This window comes from Vombatus ursinus, unplaced genomic scaffold (assembly GCF_900497805.2).
Source record: "Vombatus ursinus unplaced genomic scaffold, bare-nosed wombat genome assembly UNPS02011334.1, whole genome shotgun sequence".
Lineage (NCBI taxonomy): Eukaryota > Metazoa > Chordata > Mammalia > Diprotodontia > Vombatidae > Vombatus > Vombatus ursinus.
This window is the reverse complement of record NW_020951112.1, coordinates 5014288-5033227: the sequence shown is the minus strand read 5'-3', so window position 1 is coordinate 5033227 and position 18940 is coordinate 5014288. Positions and strand designations below refer to the sequence as shown.

Below are 18940 nucleotides of genomic sequence, written 5' to 3'. Positions count from 1 at the left end.
TGTGTGTGTGTGTGTGTGTGTGTGTGTGTGTGTGTGTGTGTGTGTGTTTGTTTGTATGTGCAGTGATTGGGAAACTGCAATACCTGCATGGGGCTGTCTTGCTTGTGACACCAACATCCAGACCAAACACCAGATGACAGAATCCTGGGACCTTAGATTTAGACATGGAAAGGACCTGAAAAGCCATCTAGTCCAGCCACCTCATTTTACAGATGGGTAAACGGAAAAGGTGGTAACGTGCAAAGAGCGCCAGTGTTATAGTCTGAGGCCTGGGGTCCAAATCCTACCCCTGCCTCATGATGGAAAACACTATCCACATCCAAAGAAAGAACTGTGAAGTTTGAATTCAGATCGAAGCATACTATTTGCTATTTTTTTTTCTTCTGTTGTGTTTTGTTTCCTCTTTCTGGTGGTTCCTCCCATTGGTTCTAATTCTTCCTTACAACATCACTAATGTGAAAATATGTTTAATAGGAATGTATATGTATAGCCTATATCAGATTGCACGCTGTCTTGGGGAGGGAGATGGGGAGGGAGGGGGAGAAAAATTTAAAACTCAAAAGCTTATGGAAGTGATTTGTTGATAAATCAAAATAAATTAATAAAAAAAGAAAAAAATCCTACCCCTGATGCTTGATAACTATATGACCTTGGGGAAAATCCTGGGGTTCCACTGACTCATCTGTAAGATGTGGGATGGTATTATATGGCCTCCATTGGCCATATGTTTAGAGGATTATAGATTTAAACCTGGAAGGGACCTTGGAGGCCCCTCGGTCCAGTCTCCTCATTTTACAGACAAGGAAACTGAGGCCCAGAGAGGTAAGTGACCTGACCAGGGTCACACAGGTGAGCTTCTAAATTTAGAAGGAAAATGAACCCTACAGATCATGTAATTGAACCCTTTCTTTTGGAGATCATGGGTTATGATGGTGGCATCGAATGATGCCAGTGTTTATTGAGGAGGTGAAGTAAAGGGGGAATATGTGCATGCCTAAAAATGGATTTGAACTCAGGGTAACATTCATTGCTCTTCCCATTGTGCTACACTGTTGTCTCTCAGGGGGTACTACGTGGGGCTATGGTGAGGTTATGTGATCACATTCCTTTCTCTATCCCTCTGCCAATGAGTTCAGCAACTTCTCTAAAACATAGTTTTCAAGAGCGGCCTACAGCACTGAGGCTTGCCCAAGGTCTCACAGCCAGGCTATCTCAGAGGCAGGATTTGAATCCTGGTCTTCCTGGCCCTCTATCCGCTGCTTGACTGAGAGCCTCCCAGATATGGGCCACTCTTTTTTTTTTTTTTTTAATAAATTTATTTATTTTTAGTTTTCTACATTTACTTCCACAAGCTTTTGAATTCCAAATTTTCACCTCATCTCAACCCTTCTCCCACCCCAAGATGGCATGCATTCTGAATACCCCTTCCCTTAGTCTGCCTTCCCTTCTATCTCTCTGCCCCTTCTCTTATCCCCTTCCCCTTCTTTTTTCCTGTAGGGCAGGACAGATTTCTGTACCCCATTTCCTGTATTTCTTACTTCCCAGTTGCATGTGAAAACTTTTGTTTTAAACATGTGTTTTTAAAACTTTGGGTTCCAAATTTTCTCCCTTCCTCCCTCCCCACCCACCCTCATTGAAAAGGCAAGCAACTCAATATAGGCTGTACATATGCAGTTATGCAAAACACTTCCATAGTAGACATGCTGTGAAAAACTAACTCTATTTCCCTTAATCCTATCCTGCCCCCCAAATTATTCTATTCTTTCTTTTGACCCTGTCCCTCCTCAAAAGTATTTGTTTCTGATTATCCCCTTTCCCAATCTTCTCTCCTCTCTATCATTCCCCTACTCTCTTGTCCCCCCCCCATTTTGTTGTAAGGTAAGACAGATTTCCACACCCAATTGAGTGTGTATGTTATTCCCTCCTTAAGTCAAATCCTATGAGAATAAGATTCACTCATTCCCTCTCGCCTTCCCCTGTTTCCCCTCTGCTGTAAGAGTCTTTTCTTTTCTGTGTTTTTTTTTTTTTTGTGTGTGAGATAATTTACCTATGGGCCACTCTTAACAAAATAAGGCCTCCCAGGAGTCAGGAGACACACAAGAGCCTGTTAGGACCAGCCCTTTAGGACATTCAGGGAAGCGGGGAACATAGCTGAGGAAGGTTGATGGAGAAGTGGGAGGCCCACAGCTGCTGTGTCTCACCCCACAGCTCTCCGGTTGTAAGCCAGTGGAGCCTTCACAATTCAAACAAAGGAGGCAGCCGATCAAAGGAGGCTATCTCCATCCATGTGCTAAGGGATGCAGCCAGCTCCTCATTAGTTAAACTGACCATTCTCAAAACCGGATTACGGGGTATGTCTGCTACAAAGCACATCCAATCATGTTGGGGGCAAGCCTTGCTTTGTGCAGAGATGGGAGTTTTATCCTCGAAAAGGAGGCAACTTCTCTTGGATTCCCAAGCCAGTAGTCTTTTATATTAGATTTCCCCCAGGCACCTGATGAGGTATGTGGTGGTTTTAGATCCAGGCCAACAGAGAAAGCTTTGAAAAATTGGTTCTTTTAAATCATTAAGGTGATATGAAACTCCAAGGCCCTGGTGCTTGTTGCCTGGATGACCTTGGGCAAGGCACGTCACTCCCTGGGCCTTGGTTTCCCCAGCTGGAAAGTGAGGGGGTTGGATTAGATGGTCTCTGAGGTTTCTTTCAGGCCTGGCTTTACGATCCTATGTGTCTATCATAGAACGGAGGGATAAATGTGATAACTGCACTCCCTCTTCCATTCCCATTCATACAAACACATATAGACATAGGAACATACATATACATATGTGTATGTATACACACATATACAAGACATACAAACATATATATGGACATGTAGGAAGAGAAGTCTTATGCTAATATTATGATACCTAAGTCCAACCTATACCAACCAGAATTAATGAGTGATATTGCTAAAGCCTCTACATGCTGATAACAGAGGGCAACTCAATCAGTCAGCAAGTATTTATTAAGCACCTGCTGTGTTCCAGGCAGCTAGAGTGGTGCATTGGATAGAGTATTGAGACTGGAGTCAGGAACACCCGAGTTCAAATCTGGCCTTAGACAGTTATTAGCTATGTGACCCTAGGTAAGTCACTTAACTCTGTTTGCCTCAGTTCCTCATCTGTAAAATGAGCTGGAGAAGGAAATGGCAAACCGCTTCAGTATCTCTGCCAAGAAAACCCCAAATGGGGTCACAAAGATTGGGATGTAACTGAAAATGCCTGAACGATGTGCCAGGCACTGATGAAGCAGTTGGGAATACATGTACAAAGCTGGATTCAATTCGATCCATTCCAGCAATCATTTATACATTCATTAGTGACTCCAAATGGGGGCCAGGCCCTTGATGTTTTTACCAGTACAGGGTAAAGAAAGGCTGGATTTGGAGCGAAAGGTTGATATTTATTTATGTTGTGACTTGGATCAAACCACTTTACAACTCAGTTTACTTATCTGGAAGATGATGGGGTTGTTGCAGATGGCTTCTGAGATCCCCTCCAGCTTTAGACCTAGGAGACCACCATCTCCTTTATAAGTCACTTCCCTCCCCTGCGCCTCAGCATTACCTCTGAGGTCCCTTCGGGCTCTAAATCTCTGATCTTCCAAATTAGACTGAGACTCCTGAGGGTGCCAAAGAAAAGGTGGAAAGCCAAACTCAATAAGGCTCTCCGGTTTATAGATTCGTTACTAGAAGGAATCTAGGTGAGAACTGATTCTAACTCCTCTAAATCCAAAGCCAATATTCTTTTCCATGAGTATGGGGTACTCTCTTGCATACCGCTTTGCCCAAGGTCACGTGCCTAGTAAGTTGCATAGGCCTTTCTTCAACCAACATTAAGCACTTCTAATAATGCAAGGCATGGTACTGGAGGCTGAGCTAGGATCTGAATCTAGCTCTTCCAGGTTCTAACCCTAGTGTCCTTTCCCTGATGCCTACTGCCTTCTAGTTGGGTCTCCCTGTTGGGCAGTGAGGGAGGGGAAATTGTGGGCTCTATCTGTGGCATCTGACTAGCTCAGATCCTTGAGGAGGGAAGTAAGGGAAGGCATAAACACATGCCCAAGGATGGCTTTAAGTCTTGGGGACCCCCTCCTACTTACCACTGACTTGCGAATACTAACTCGCGGCTTGGGAATGGGCTTGGCGGGTTTGTTTTCGAAGCTTTCTGGGAGCGTTGAGGAATGCCCACCTTTTCTTGCTTGGAGCGCGAGCTGGTAGGCCACTTCAAACGCCTGTCCTAGTGTTAGTATGATTTCGTAGGCTAAATTCTGTTGCAAAAAAAGGGGAAAAAAGCATTTAATAACAGGCCCATTTCAAAGGACAACAAGTATTAGAAGACATTTGGGAACATGGGAGGAGGTGAGCTAGATGTAACGTTGAACTGATTCAGAAAATGCACATTTTGGGACCAATTTAAGCATTTGATGAAAGACATCAGTCATTCATTAGACACCCTAGTTTCTAGCCAATGGGGACTTCAGCTTATTTACCGGATGATAAATAATTCTTTTCTCTTTTTAATTCAATAAACATTAAGTGTCTACTGTGTGGAGAGCACTGTACTAGGCTCTGAGGGAGGAGGGAAGAACAGTTCAGATAAGAGATGTTCTGCGCCCTCATGGAGTTTACAGTTTAATATGAGATATGTTTCCCCCAAGAGAAAATGGAGTTTTGTAGGGTTATAGATAGATTGAGAGCTAGAAGGGACCTTAGAGGTCTCTAGCTACTTGATATCCTTATTTTACAGATGAGGAAACTGAGGCCCAGGGAGTTTAAATAACTTATTGAAGGTCACCCATATAATGAGTAGTAGAGGCTCCAAAGTCTCTTTCTGCCATATTTCAGATGCCAAATGGAGGGTGTTTGAAATATACAGAGAAGGCGTTATGGTCATAGACAATCCTAGTGGAACATGATTAAATGTAGGACTTCATTTAATACATTTTTCAGGACAGCACTGACATTTCTTGTCAATCCTCGGATGTTTAGGGAATCACAGAATCATCAAGTTGGAAAAGACCTGAGTCCCACCAGAATTGGTGAGGGATATCACTCAAGGTTCTCTTCTGCGTGCCAGTAACTCGGGGAAACTAGGATGGAGTCAGTTCAATCCAATCTGACAGTAATTTACCAATCCCATGGGCCAGGTTATTGCTGTTGTTTGTCCTTTGTTCTCAAAGAGGACCATGACATCAGGGAGGTGATGCCATGACATGCAACTGACTTGGAATTAAGTGAGGCAGGGCTGTGCAAAGTCACCAGCCTCACTTTCTCCTCCACAGCCATCTGGGTCCAGTGGCAAGATACAGATCAGAATGACTGGAAATGGCCTTTATGGGCCAGGTGAGGCAGCGCCATAGAGAAAGATAAAAGAACAAACAGTCCCTGCCCTCAAGGAACTTACCTTCTCCTGAAGGTAACAGGAAGGTACTAAGAGTTAGGAACAACTTAAATGCAGAGAAATCAGTGCAAACAAGATACAAAGTAATTACAGAGTATGAGAAGCAGAGCGGTATATCTGATAGGGAGCCAGCCTTGGAGTCAGGAAAATCTGGGAGACAGAAGCTGTGGGTTCAAATCTCAGCTCTGCTACTTACTACCAGTTTGACCTTGAAGAAGTCCCTTCAGTTCCCTGAAATCTGTTTCCTCATCTGTAAAATAGACAGTGTGTGTGTGTGTGTGTGTGAATAAATGACCTCTCAGATCCCCTTCCATCTCTAATTCTGTGATCCCATGACTAGATTGTGTTAGCGGTTCCCTCCAGCTTGAATTCTAAGATCCTATGACTAGGTGGTCACTAAGATCTTTTCTAGATATAATCCTATGACTTTAAGCCACTTGGCCTCTCACTGCCCCTGAGCAGCTCTGAGACTATAAGCTACAGGCTAGTTACCAATGTGCTTTGGTGCAGGGAGTCTCCTCACTGGGAGTTCCTCACATAGATGAGGTCACCTGTCAAGACTGAAAAAGTACAAAGAAAATTTGAGGGGGAGAGAAGAGAGTACTAAGAACTGGAGTGTGTATGTGAGCGTGAGTATGTGTGTGTGTGTTTGTGTGTATGTATGTGTGTGTACAAGGATAAATTCATGTACACACGTGGGCACTTGACAAAGCCTCCTCTATTTTTGGTCTCTAGACGTGGGTGCCCCTTGGTTATGTACAACTGTCTGGAAGCAAAGGGGGCTATTTCTGCTGGCTCCTCAGGGTGTAGAGCAAACCCCCATACCCCTTACCATGGTGGTAAGGAAGTTAGCAAGTTGGGGCAGTGGATAGAAAGCATTGGACCTGGATTTGGGAAAGATCTGAGTTCAAATCCAGGCTCGGAAACTAGCTAGCTGTATGACTCTGGGCAAGTCACTTAACCTCTGTCTGCCTTAGTTCCCTCATTTGTAAAATGGGGATACTAATAGTACCTACCTGTCAGGGTTATTGGAAAGATAAAATGAGATAATTGTGAAACACTTAGCAAACCTTGAAGGGCTACATAAATGCTGGCTGTTTTTAATATTCTTATCAATAAACTCCCACACCCTTCCCTCCCTCCCCCACTTCCCACACACACTAGAGAGGGTCCTCCAGAGAAGTACGGGCCTTAGCTCTTCCCTAACATCTGCATCTCGATTAAAACACAACCAACATTTTGGCTGAGGAGAAAGGCATTAGTCACTCAGACACAATCAGCTGCAGCAGCAGGCATAAAAACGCTGTGTGAGTGGAGCCCAATTACGTCTGCATGACTTGACATTTTCTGGTCTCCCTCTGGCCAGATTTAGCACTTTATGGCCACTTTGGTGACAGCATCATCCCCTTCTGAACTTTAACTGACATTTCTTTAAAAAAATCAAATTAAAAAATTTTGGATAGCTTTTTTTTTTATGTAAGTTCATGGATTGAGAACTGGAAAGGATCAGAGAGGCTACCTAACGACCTCATTTTTCAGATGGGTAGGTTGAGACTTGTCCAGGGTCACACAGCTAGTTAATGTCAGAGGTGGGCTATGAACTCAGGCTTTCGCTCTCAAAAACCTCTGCTCTTTTCACTGTACAAGGCTGCCTCCCCAGCACCTTCATTTTCAAAAGTGTATCCTTTCTGCTCTCCTCTTAAGCAATCGTCTCTTATGACAACGAAAAAAGGAAGAGAAAGAAGTCGTTCTGCATACAAACACATCCACAGAGCCTGACGCTATACATATGTACAGTTCCGCACCCATAGTGACCCAACTCTGCGAAGAAGTGGGGCATGGGGAAGGGGTCTGGACCTATGATTTCATTAATATGGGGAACACAACGGTGAGGAAACTCTATCGAAGCAGGTTGGCCTCTTCTTTGCAACTTACAGACTTGGAAAGTTTTCTAACCGAGAGTTTAAGTGACAAGTCCAGAGTCACACAGTATGTGTCAGAATTGGGGCTTGAACCCTTACCTTCCTGGCTCCAGGGTCAGCTCTCTGACCATTATGCCACTGTGCTTAATGCCAAATTGAGTTTTGGAGCAAGGCTTTGCTGATGGGCTGTCCTGGATGAAATTCAAATGGACATTTTCTTATAGAACTCAGAAAGGATACTTCCCCACCAAACTCTCCTAGGAACACTTATTCACATATAATCGGTGCTTCCTGGGTTACCAAGAACTTTCCCCACAACAAACTTGTGAGGTAGGGAGGGCAAATGTTACTGCTCCAGTCTTCAAAAGGAAGAAACATGCTTAGAGGTTCAAGGAGTCCACTAGCTTCCTGTCACTTATAGGCAAAGTCCTGAAGCCTACTTTGCCATGTTAATTTCCCATTACTCCCCCTATCTGTGAGAGACGATCTCCCATCTGTGCCCCTGTGGGTTGTTCCTCTTGCCTGGAGTGTCCTACCTCTTCTCAGAAGTGCCAGCTTCCTCACAGGTACAGTTTATGTGCCATTTTCTAAGGGAAACCTTTCTTGCTCCCTCCTCAAATCTCTCTCTCTCTCTCTCTCTCTCTCTCCCTCTCTCCCTCTCTTTCCCTCTCTCTCCCTTCCCCCCCTTCCCCCCCTCCCCCACCATATCATGGTCCCTCTAAGGCCTCGTAACTAGAAAATAGAGCTGAGATTTGAACCCATGGCTCCTGACTCTGAGTCCAATGCTCTGGCCGCTATACCACATTTTATTTCAGTTTTACTTGTCTCCTGGAGAGACAAGTAGGAGTGGAACAGTGTAAACTATTTCCTTTTTGAATTGGAAGCATTGGAGAAAACTGTAAAGGTGCCTTAATGAGAGTGACCCATGGAAATGGGTTCAGATTTTAGTGAGGAAGACTGAAGCTCAGGAGGGAAGAAGGGTGAAATGGGGTCTGGGGTCAGAGGCCTTGGGTCCAGGGCTTGCTATCTGTGTGACCTTGGGGAAATCCCTTCCTGGGCCTCAGTTTAGTCATCTGTAAAAATGGGCTTATTTTATATGGCCCTGATGGGCCATATATTTAGAGGCCATCTAATTATAGGATTACAGAAAGGAGTTTTAAATCTTTGATTTTAAGATCTTAGACTAAAGGTAGAAGAGTTTTTGGAGGCCACTGAGGCCCCCTCATTTTATAGACAAGGAAACTGATGCCCAAAGAAGGTATATCACTTGCTCAGGGTCACATAGCTCATGAATATTTGAGACAGGATTAGAACTCGAGTCTTCCAGACTCTGAGTCCGATTCACAATCTTAAACTGCTTCTATGAACCAGAATGGATTTCAAAGCAAGACATTGCTTTGGCATGGTTTTTACGGACTGCGCTTTGATGTAAGATAGGATCCTGGGAACAAGTGAAACAGACATTATCAGGATAGATGCTGATTTGACAAAAGAGGCAGCAGTCTTAACTGTGGCACTTTCCCTCCCTTTTGCTTAGGAAAGATTGTCCTCTGAGGCTATGTGCATGTTTTGGGGTGCTAAGGAAACCTGCAGAGCCTGCTAAGCCTCCCCTCCCACCTTTCCACCCCCCAGCCCCAGTAAACACTGAAGCAGCATTGGCCTCTGTAGATGAGTTAGACTGGTGTGTTAGTGATACAAGTCTCCAAATGATAGTGGAGGAGGATGGCAAGCGGTAGCTGACCACCCCTGCCCTGTAGAGCCCCATCAGCATCAGCCCCACCCTCGGCAACAGCCAGTCTCCTTGGGATCTCCAAGGAGGTTTTGGAATCTAACAGGCATTCGCCTAAAAAAAATGAGAGGACTCTTGATTTCATTCAGTGCCTTGAAGAAGAGGCTGGCTGACCAAATACCTGGGGTCTGTAGGCATGATTTTATGGTGCACTGGGCAGGAGGTTGGATTGGAGGACCCCTGAAGGTCCCAGCTGACATTGAGAGTCTTTGGACCATGAAGCGGCCTTTTGTCTGACATGCTCAGGATTTATGTGGGTGTTTGGGAGAAAAATCTCCTCTCAGAAATAGTAATGATGGTAATTTGTATATCTTCAACCCTGTAAAGTTTTCCCTGCAATAGTCCTGGAAGTGAATGAAATCTTTAGATCATAGATTTGGACCTTGGAGGTCATTTCGTCCAACCTCTTCATTTTTCAGATAGGAAAACTGAGGCCCAGAGTGGGTAAGTGATTTTGTCATCAGCCTACACACGAGCACAGAAAAATCAGCCCCTCCCATCCTGCCATCTCCCCACAAAAGCTCTATCTTCAAGGTGGAAGTCAATGACAATCATTATTTGGACTTATTATTATTTGGCTTATTTCAAATGATTTCCTCTTCATATGGGAAACACAGAAGGGACTGCAGCTGATGGGAAACAGGTTAACAGTTCAGGCATTAGCTTTTAAGCAGTGCCCAGGGTCATGAAGCTACCATCAGAGGCAGCCAGCTGAGTAAAGGATTCAGCTGGGAGACGCTGGGAGAGATTGGCTGGTTCCAGAGTTTAATGGCCAAGCACAATTATGTTCAGGGTTTAAGAGTGTTTAGCGGCTGCGATGCTGGGTGCCTGTGGCCATCACAGACAGAACTTGGGTTAGCAGGATCCTGGTTAATTCAGAAACAACATGACCCTGGACTCGGACCCTGGGAAACTTGGCTCCAACATTTTCTGATTCCAAGTGCAGTGCTCTATCCACTAAGCTCCACTACCACACAGGTGGTAAGTAATGGAGGCAGAATTTGAACCTGAGTCCTCTGATTCCAAATCTCTTATGCAACGCTGCCTCTCAGGTTACCTCACTGACTTAGGTAACTTACCGTCTAGCTTGTACTACAGTTATTTGTGTACATTTCACCCATTAGACTCTAAGCCCCATAAGGGCGTGAATGGTGCCTGATTGAATCTTCACAGTTTTAGCATGCGTCACAGAACTAGCACTCAATGACTTTGTTGAATGGAATTAAACTTCATTATATCCCATGAGGTTTTCTCCTTAGCTTCAAGCATGAAATCTGAACCCACTTCTCCTCCCATCCAACACCAGGCCACTCAGGTGTGATTGTTCCCCATGGGACCTCCTCCTACTCCAGTCCTCTGTTTCCTCATTGACTGTTCTTGAGACAGCCATCTAATTGCAAAAGCTAGACCTGGTATGCCTTGAATGGCAATTCTTGAATCAAAATCACATTGAGCAAAATGTTTTCTACTTGAAGAGGACTTCCATTGTTTTATTACCATCTTGATTGGGATAACAGCTTCCTTTAGCTCTTGTTTTCACTAGCCTCAGCACGTCAATCTCCTCAGTGTGACCTCACTTGGGGGATAGAGGGAGGGGGTGCCTACTTTGCACTTTCCCCAGGCATCATGCCCAGGACTGGCTAATGCTCTAGACAGCTAAAGGGCAGCCTCCTGGCAAACTCTGTAGGAAGCATGTGAAGTGTGACCTACATTTAAAGATTTAAACATGAACCATTAGAGAAGCCCAGCAAACCATCAGACTTTAGGGAGAGAACCTTAACTAAGAATTAGGAAGATGATACATGGCTCTATTTCTCCAGAAGCCTGGAGATAAAAGGAGTTGACAAGCCTGAAATGACTGCTGTGGAGCCTCTAAGTTTCCCACAAAGACTGAAAGTCAGGGTTATGATTAGACCAAGTGATGCTGGAACCTAACAGTGGAAAGTGGTCGGTTTGGAGCTGGGCAGGGGTGGGAGGGGTCTTTGGTCACTTTGATCACATATTAGCTTAGGGACCTTATACAAATCACTTGGCTTCCCTGGGCCTTAATTTCCCTATTGTAAGATAAAGAGGTTGGACTCTGAAGGCCTTTCCAGCTCAAAATCTATGATCTAGAGATTTCATTAGCTTCCAGGACTTTACAGGGTAAAAGGTATGTGAATTATTATCATTGTTATTTCTGAGGGGAGAGTTTTCTTCTGATCATATTTCTCCCAGGCTCATTGTTCCCTTCCGACTCTTGCTAAGTCTGGTTCCCATTCAGAAATTTTAGCGAATTCTATTGTGGCTCCTATAGAGATGGCCAGGGCCTGTATGCTAACTGATGAGCTTGAACTGATGCTGAGACCTTCTGGGGCATAGAGTGCCTGGTGACTACTTGGCATTGGAAAGAATTTGCAGATTTTTTTTTTCTCATGCCTGCTAAGGTTTATCACTTTGGGCTTCAATACCAAAGACTGTCATCAATTGGCTTAGTAAGAGACTCTGAAAAGAGGGCGAATCACCCAGCACTGTTTTCTCTAATTTCCCTGGAACTGTACTCCCCTACCCTGACCAAGCTACTTTTATGAAGATTGACAAGGCCACAGCTCAGGATGGCAGGGCCACAGGCAACTCATGAAAGAAATGGGCCAGCCAGGGTGAATGGGGAAAAATGTTCTCTACTCTACCCTGAAAGGAATGCTATTACTAGTCAGAGATCTTGGGGATGGAGAGCCTATGCAGGGCGGAGAAGCTGATGCTTTCCAAGATGCTCAGAAAGAATATATAAGAAAGATGAAATCCTAGTGGAATCTGCAGTAAAACTCTGATTAACAGAAATATATTCTATAGATACATGTGTATATATATATACATATAATTGACCAACTTTTATTAAGTGCGTACAATGTGCCGGGCACTTTGTACATATTCATATATGTATGCATGTATATATACACATATGCATATCTTTGCATCTCCAGGTCTCTGTAGAGTGCCTGGCACACAGTAGTCACTTAACAAGTGCTTTTGGATTGAATGCCTAAGAAAAGGAAGGGGGGCTGTTAATAAAAGTCTGGATAACTGGAGGCTAAAGGGGCAACCCTTCTTTATTTTTACCCTCATTGTTGGAAATCTTTCTAAAATGTATTTTTTCTTTGTCACATAGCAAGTGCCCTCCCTCCTAGGACCATCTTGCATTCATTTGGAATATGTTGTCTGTCTTGCTAGAATGTAAGATCCTTGAGGGCAAGGACTGTTTCACTTTTGTGTTTGTATCTCTAGCATTTAGCATAGGGCCTGGGTATGCAGAAAGGGCTTAATAAAAGTTGTTGAATGACTGGCTGCTTGTTGGGGTAGAAGTCCTTGTACTCTATCCGCTGCATGACCTAGCTGCCCCTGACTTCCATAATGTATTTTCTACAACATGTTGGATGTTTTCCTCTGTTGGAAGGGACCCCAGAGACCTTCTAGTCCAACCCTCTCATTTTCTAGATGAGAAAACTGAGGCCCAGGGGGTGGTTAAGTGATTTGCCTCAGATCACACAGGTAGGATTTGCATCCAGGTTCTCTGACTCCAGAGCCAGTGCTCTTCCCACTGTACCACATTAAGTCTGATAATTTTCCAAGAGCTTTGGTGCAATACTTGGTCAGTCCATCTGCTATTCCTTACTCTAGCGACATGGATCTTTCCCCAGTCATCTGTGTCATAGGATGCCAGAATTTTGGAGTGGGAAAGGACCTTAGTGGCCATTGAGTCCGACCACACACACACACAAAAGAGTCCCCTCCATGGCATAACCAACAAATGGCCATCAAATCTCCATGTGAGGTTCTCCAGGACAGGAGCAGCCCCTTTCACCTCTGGATGGCTGTAGTTGTTAGCTCTTCCTTCTAGCAAATCTAAATTTGTCTCATGGCATCTTCTTCCCTTGGTTCTTCATTCTACTCTTTCTCCTGCCCGGATCTTGACATCACCTTGCATTTATGATCATTTTCTTTCCATCCAAAAGTGAGAGGGCAGAAATGACCTCCACAAATTTGTGGGTTATGCTATTTGTGTCTTGATGAATTTGGGTTTGTCTTATAGATCAGAGATCTCTGGCATATTGGATGGAGTGCCACCCTGAGAATTAGGAAGATCTTGGCATATAATTCCCTGCTCAGATACTTACTAGCTGTGTGACCATGGAGAAGCCTCTCTACTTTTCTGACCCTCAGTTTTCTTATCTGCAAAATGGGCAGAATAATATCACCCATAACACAGCACTGAATTGGGAAGCACTTGGTCACCCTTTAAGTGCTATATAAATATTATTATATAGCAGGGAAATAGTATTTCTTCATATTCTGACATTGAAACTGAAAATAATGACTTCTACTTTGCCCCCTCCCCCCCAAAAAAACCTGACTCAAAAGCATCCATATCATCTTGATCTGACTCCAAAGAGATGGGAGGAGAGGGAAGATAATCTGGTGATTATAACTTTGAGCGGAGATCATCTTGAATTCACTGATTCATTGTTTCATTACTTCTCAAGTAATATACTTTCAACTGGTTTTCTTGTTTCCATTCTTGCTCCAGCACCTATCTATTCTCTGCACAGTAACACAGCAGACACAACAATTTTCCGAAAGCAAGAGGCAGAACACAGCCTTTTCAAGTCAGTGGCTCTCCAGTACCTACAGAATTAAATGAATTCCTTCCCTGGTTGGGACTGGTTGCCTCCAACCTGGTTCCAACCTACCTTCCTGACCTTTTCCACACTGCTTTCTGGCTTATGCTTTCTTTACATTTCAGCCAAATTGGAATCCTAGCAGTTCCTGATTTCTTGTTACCCTTTCTCATCTCCATGGATTTTGATAGGCCATCCTCCAGTCCTGGCACGCCCTTCTTCCACTCACTCAGTCAAAAAGCAGTTAGTAAGCATCGTGCTAAGTTCCGGGGATACTTGTTGAAATCCTTACCTGATTTTAGGGCCAAGCTTGGGTGCCACCTTTTCTACATCCCCAGTCCTCTGATGACAGTGATCTCTCCCTTTTCAATTTTTCTTAAAGTATTTTTGTTCCAGTCTTTTCTTTGCCCCTATCAAATCCTGTCCCATACTAGGCTTATTTGTGTATATGTCTGGGCTTTGTTATTAGATTGAAAGTTCCTTGAGGGCAAGAACTAGCTCCTTTATCTCCTTTGGATCCCCCATGTGCCTGATTTACCAAATCACTAAAAAATAGCATCATAGTTTCAAGGGACTTCAGAGGCCACCTAAACCAATCCTTTATTTTACAGAGGAGGAAAGTGAGGCCACCGGAGGTGGCATTTTTAAATGGGTCACACAGCTATTAAGTATCTGAGGCTGGATTCATAGGAGCCTCAATTTCAACCTCAAAGGGATCTTAGAAGCTGTAGAGTTAAATCCCCTCATTTTACAGATGAGGAAACTGAGGTATAGACTAAATGACCTGTCCAGAAGCTAGATATTTTAATTCAACTTTACAGATAAAGAAAGGGAGGCAGATAAAGTTTGAGGGACCCATTCAATTTAAGGCATGAGATCTAATCACCATGAAGCGCTTCTGTTTCTAAGATTGTCCACTTACGGGAGAATATCCCAGAATATGTTGTAATCAAAGCTTAAAATTGCACTAAGACTTTTAGGCCATGCCATATTTTGAGGAATGAATATTTTTCTTAATTATTTTGATGCTTCTATGGGTCCAGGAAATACATGGACCTATAGGGGGCAGCCTGGTACAGGATACAGAATGAGGAAAAACCTGGGTTCTAATCTTGTCTCTGATTCTTGCTAACTACATGAACCTGGGCAAGTAATTTCCCTTTTCCTAACCTCAGTTTCACCATATGTAACATTAAGAGAGTTATCTCTTCCAACTCTAAACCTAAGAACCTATGATATTTTTAATCCAGCTTGTCTTTCCATTCCCTTGCAGTGCAGATAAGAGACAGGAATGCTTTTAGCAAGAGAGGATGATGAAAATCCTTCCTCCCTGAAGCATAGGCAGCTCTAAGGAATTCCCTCCTTCAGAGGAATCAGGGTAATACTTCACTGTTTTGTTCTGGTCAGGACCTTTTCTGTAAAAACTGACATTCTTTTCATTCATTTAATAAACATTAAGTGCCTACTAGGTGCCAGGCATGGTGCTAAGCACTGGACTTTTTGGTTTCATTGATGGTAGGGGATTCTTGGGGAGAAAACTCCTACCAGTTCAGGTTGACACTTGCCCCCCAGCTTCGAGTCTCCAAGAGCTGCCCAGAACGCTGAGAAGTGAAGTGACTTAGCCCATGTTCCATATCGGATGTGGGATTCCACCTCATGTCTTCCTGAACCAAGCCCAACTCTCTAGTCACTGCCAGGACTGCTTTTTTGTTAACATTTGTGTTTCACTAAATGGAGTCCCTTTTATATACGAGATCCCACTGAGAAAGGATGGAGGAGGGAGATGGGGAACCGTGTCCTTCATGCACAGCCACCCACCATCGTGACAATTCCTCAAACAAAGCCGAACCTCCTGGCACACCTTGTCCTACTGGCTGCGAAATTTTTCCATTGCAAGGGAATGGAAAGACAAGCTTGATTAAAAATATCAAAGGCAGTGAGGGCAACGTGTATTCTGAGGATTAGCAAAGTGAGAATTAACAAGGGTCTTGCCGCAAAGTCACGTCTCTTCGATGTTGGTTTTTTTTTTGAGGGGAAAATAATCTTTTTTTTAATGCTTCAGCTCCCCTGAATGTAGCTCTCTCTAGAGCTTGAGAAAAGCAGATATTTCCATAATAGGATGCGTCGGAATTATTTCTCATCCAGTGAGCATAGTTTTATTTATGGGAAATCAGCTCGAGAATTATCAAAAAGAATTGACTTGGGGCGGCTAAGTGGTGCAGTGGATAGAGCACCAGCCCTGCAGTCGGGAGGACCTGAGTTCAACTCTGGCCTCAGACTCTTGACATTTGTTGAATGTGTGACCCTGGGCAAATCACTTAACCCCGATTGCCCTGCCAAAAAAAAAAAAAAAGAATTGACTTATTGGCATATACTTTAGGTGAGTCATAGTCTCCTCTCTCTGGCTACTTCCTCTCGGGATGCAGAGAATGGCTTCTCCACTCCTTATCAGGTGGTTTTTGTGTGATGTGTACAAACAATCGCATCACTTGGTGGCCGAGCTTCAGGCTTAACTAAGCCAGGCAGCATGATGTTGTAGGTAGAGCTGGGAAGACCTGCTTGAATGCTATCGCTGAAGCTTACTAGCTGTGTGTGACTCTGGTCGAGTCATTTCTCTGAACTTCAGTTTACTCATCTATAGAAATATAATAGCACTGACCTCACAGGGTTATTTCATAGACCCAAAGATGTAGGTGTGGGAGGGATCTTAGAAGTGATTTAGTCTAACTCTTCCATTTTACAAATGAGGAAACTGAGGTCTAGCAAGGTGAAGAGATTTGCCCAAGGTCTTACAGGGAGGAAGTGGCTGATGTCATGCCTTGTAGTTTGACACTCCAAGTTCAGTGCCTTCTCTATTGCCTCTCTCTCGTGTTGTGAGTATAAATGAAATAATACATACAAAGTGTGCTGTGCAATTAAAGCTGCATTGAAATGTGTGATTGTTACTATGCATCTCTGAATTTAGCTAGGCAGGCTGACAAATACATAGGCTCTCATAAACCTGAAGCCTTTCTATCTTGGTGGGGCCTTCAAAAACTTGAAGAGTCCAGGCTCATTTCTGCTTACAGGAGAACCTATATGCTACGTGGACTTTAGTGGAAGAGTTAACAATGTGTTGGGGTCAATCAAGCAAGTGTTAAGTGCCTACTATGTGCCAGGCACTAAGCGAGGTGCTGGAGATAGAAAGCCTCAGAGAACCGCTTGGGGCCCTGAGCTTTTCGGTAACCTAGCCAGGCCTGGAGGGCCATCCCGTGTCAGAAACAGGACTGGCCTTCTCTCTCTGCTCCTCACACAGAACACTCAATCTCCTGCCTCCATGCATTTGCACTGGCATGTGTGCTAGGCCCTCCCTCCTTATTTCTACCTCATAGAGCCCCCCTCTTCCTTCAAGACTGAGGTCAAATGCCAACTTCCACATGAAGCCTTTCCTGATCCCCAAACTGCTCATGCCCTTTCCTCCCAAACTACTTTTATTTTGTTGTTCAGTCTTTTCAGTCATGTCTGACTCTTTGTGATCCTGTTTGGGGTTTTCTAAGCAAAGATTCTGGAGTGGTTTGCTATTTCCTTCTCTAGCTCATTTTACAGATAAGGAAACTGAGGCAACAGGGTTAAGTGACTTGCTCAGGGTCACACAGCTAGTGAGTGTCTGAGGCTGGATTTGAACTCGGGTCCTCTAGACTCCAGGGCTAGCACTTTGTGCACTATGATTCCACCAAGTTGTCCACCTTGTATTTAACTCCTTTGTATTTATTCTCTTTAAATTTCTTCTGTATACACATACGCACACAAGTCTGTGGGTATGTGTGTGTGTTGTGTATGTATAGTTAAGATATATATATACACACATCTCTATCCTACCTCTGCCCACTCTCTTTTCTTTGCTCTCCCTCTCCCTCTTCCTCCTATTCTTTCTCCCCTTCCTCTCCCTTCCCTCATCTCCCTCTGCCTCTCCATCTCTCTGTCTCTCTCTGTCTCTGTCACTATCTCTCTGGTGCTCTCTCTCTGTCTCTCCCTCTCTCTCATTAGAATGTAAGCTTCTTGTGAGCAGGGTTTATTTTATTCTTTGTCCTTGCATTTCCAGCACAATGCCTGGAACATAGTAGGTGCTTGATAAATATTTGCTGATTGATAGCGCTTGGAGTATTGCTAATTACAAGACTAGACTGCTATATTACCTCATGTTAATAAGGAGATGTGGACACAATTATGCATGAGTGTACACGCAAATGACCATAGCACTTTAAACATATGTATTTATACATTGTGATATATTAGATAGGAAGACCTGGGTTCAAATGCCCTTCTCTGACTGGTTATATGACCCTGGGCAAATCCCTTAACATTTGTCCACCTTAGTTTACTTAACTGTAAAATGGGTATAATATTAGCACCCGTCTCTTAGGGTTGTTGTGAGGATCAAATGAGATAATTGTAAAATGCTTAGCACAGTGCCTGGAACATAGTAGGAGCTTTAATAAACTTGTTCTCTTTCCTTCCACTTCCCTCTTTGTTTCTCCACTTTAAGGTTGTAAGTTGCAAAACAAACAAACAAACAAAAAAAAAGCTGGCCTTGATAGGTAGTGGGAGTTTTCTTACCTGGGACTTCCTTGTACCAAGGAAATCCCAGGTGTGATCTCTACCCATAGCCTTAGAAATAAGGAAATAATGTAGACAGAGCACATTGCAACCTTTAAAGTGTTACATATACTCCAGTTATGATGATTAGGGGTGGTATATTCATGTATGCACATAATGGACCTATCAGTTGGCCTTGGTGGTAACAAGATATCAGAAGAGTGACCTACAAAATGTCCATGGACTCTGCCCGGCAGCGAGCAGCCTCTCTAATGAACCACGTTTGCTTTTATAATAATCCCACTCTGATTTAAGGATGTGGTCTGGCCATTATGCTGTGAATTTCTTCGTGATTCCCCATCAGGAGCCATGTAAGAGATTTCTACAGATGTTTATTTAAAAAGGTTTTAAGGCTTTAAAACTTGGACTGAATATATATCTGCCCTACATAAAGATAGAAGTCTCTGGTCAAAGAGAAGAAATGGTGATTTAAAAAAATTTTTTTGGAGAGTAAGCAAAGCCTGTCTCCTCTTTAAAGATTGCTCAAAGGCCCAGGT

General features: G+C 43.7%; 1 protein-coding gene across 13 annotated transcripts in view; it reads right to left on the bottom strand.

Moving 5' to 3' along the window:
- Window positions 1-18940, bottom strand: part of ANKS1B (ankyrin repeat and sterile alpha motif domain containing 1B) — a 1327097-nt gene that overhangs the window by 2325 nt on the left and 1305832 nt on the right. For all 13 annotated transcript variants that reach the window (XM_027855805.1, XM_027855806.1, XM_027855807.1 and 10 more), the window contains one exon: window positions 4142-4309. In XM_027855805.1, coding sequence (XP_027711606.1) covers window positions 4142-4309 — 168 coding nt within the window. The remainder of the gene's footprint in view (window positions 1-4141; window positions 4310-18940) is intronic.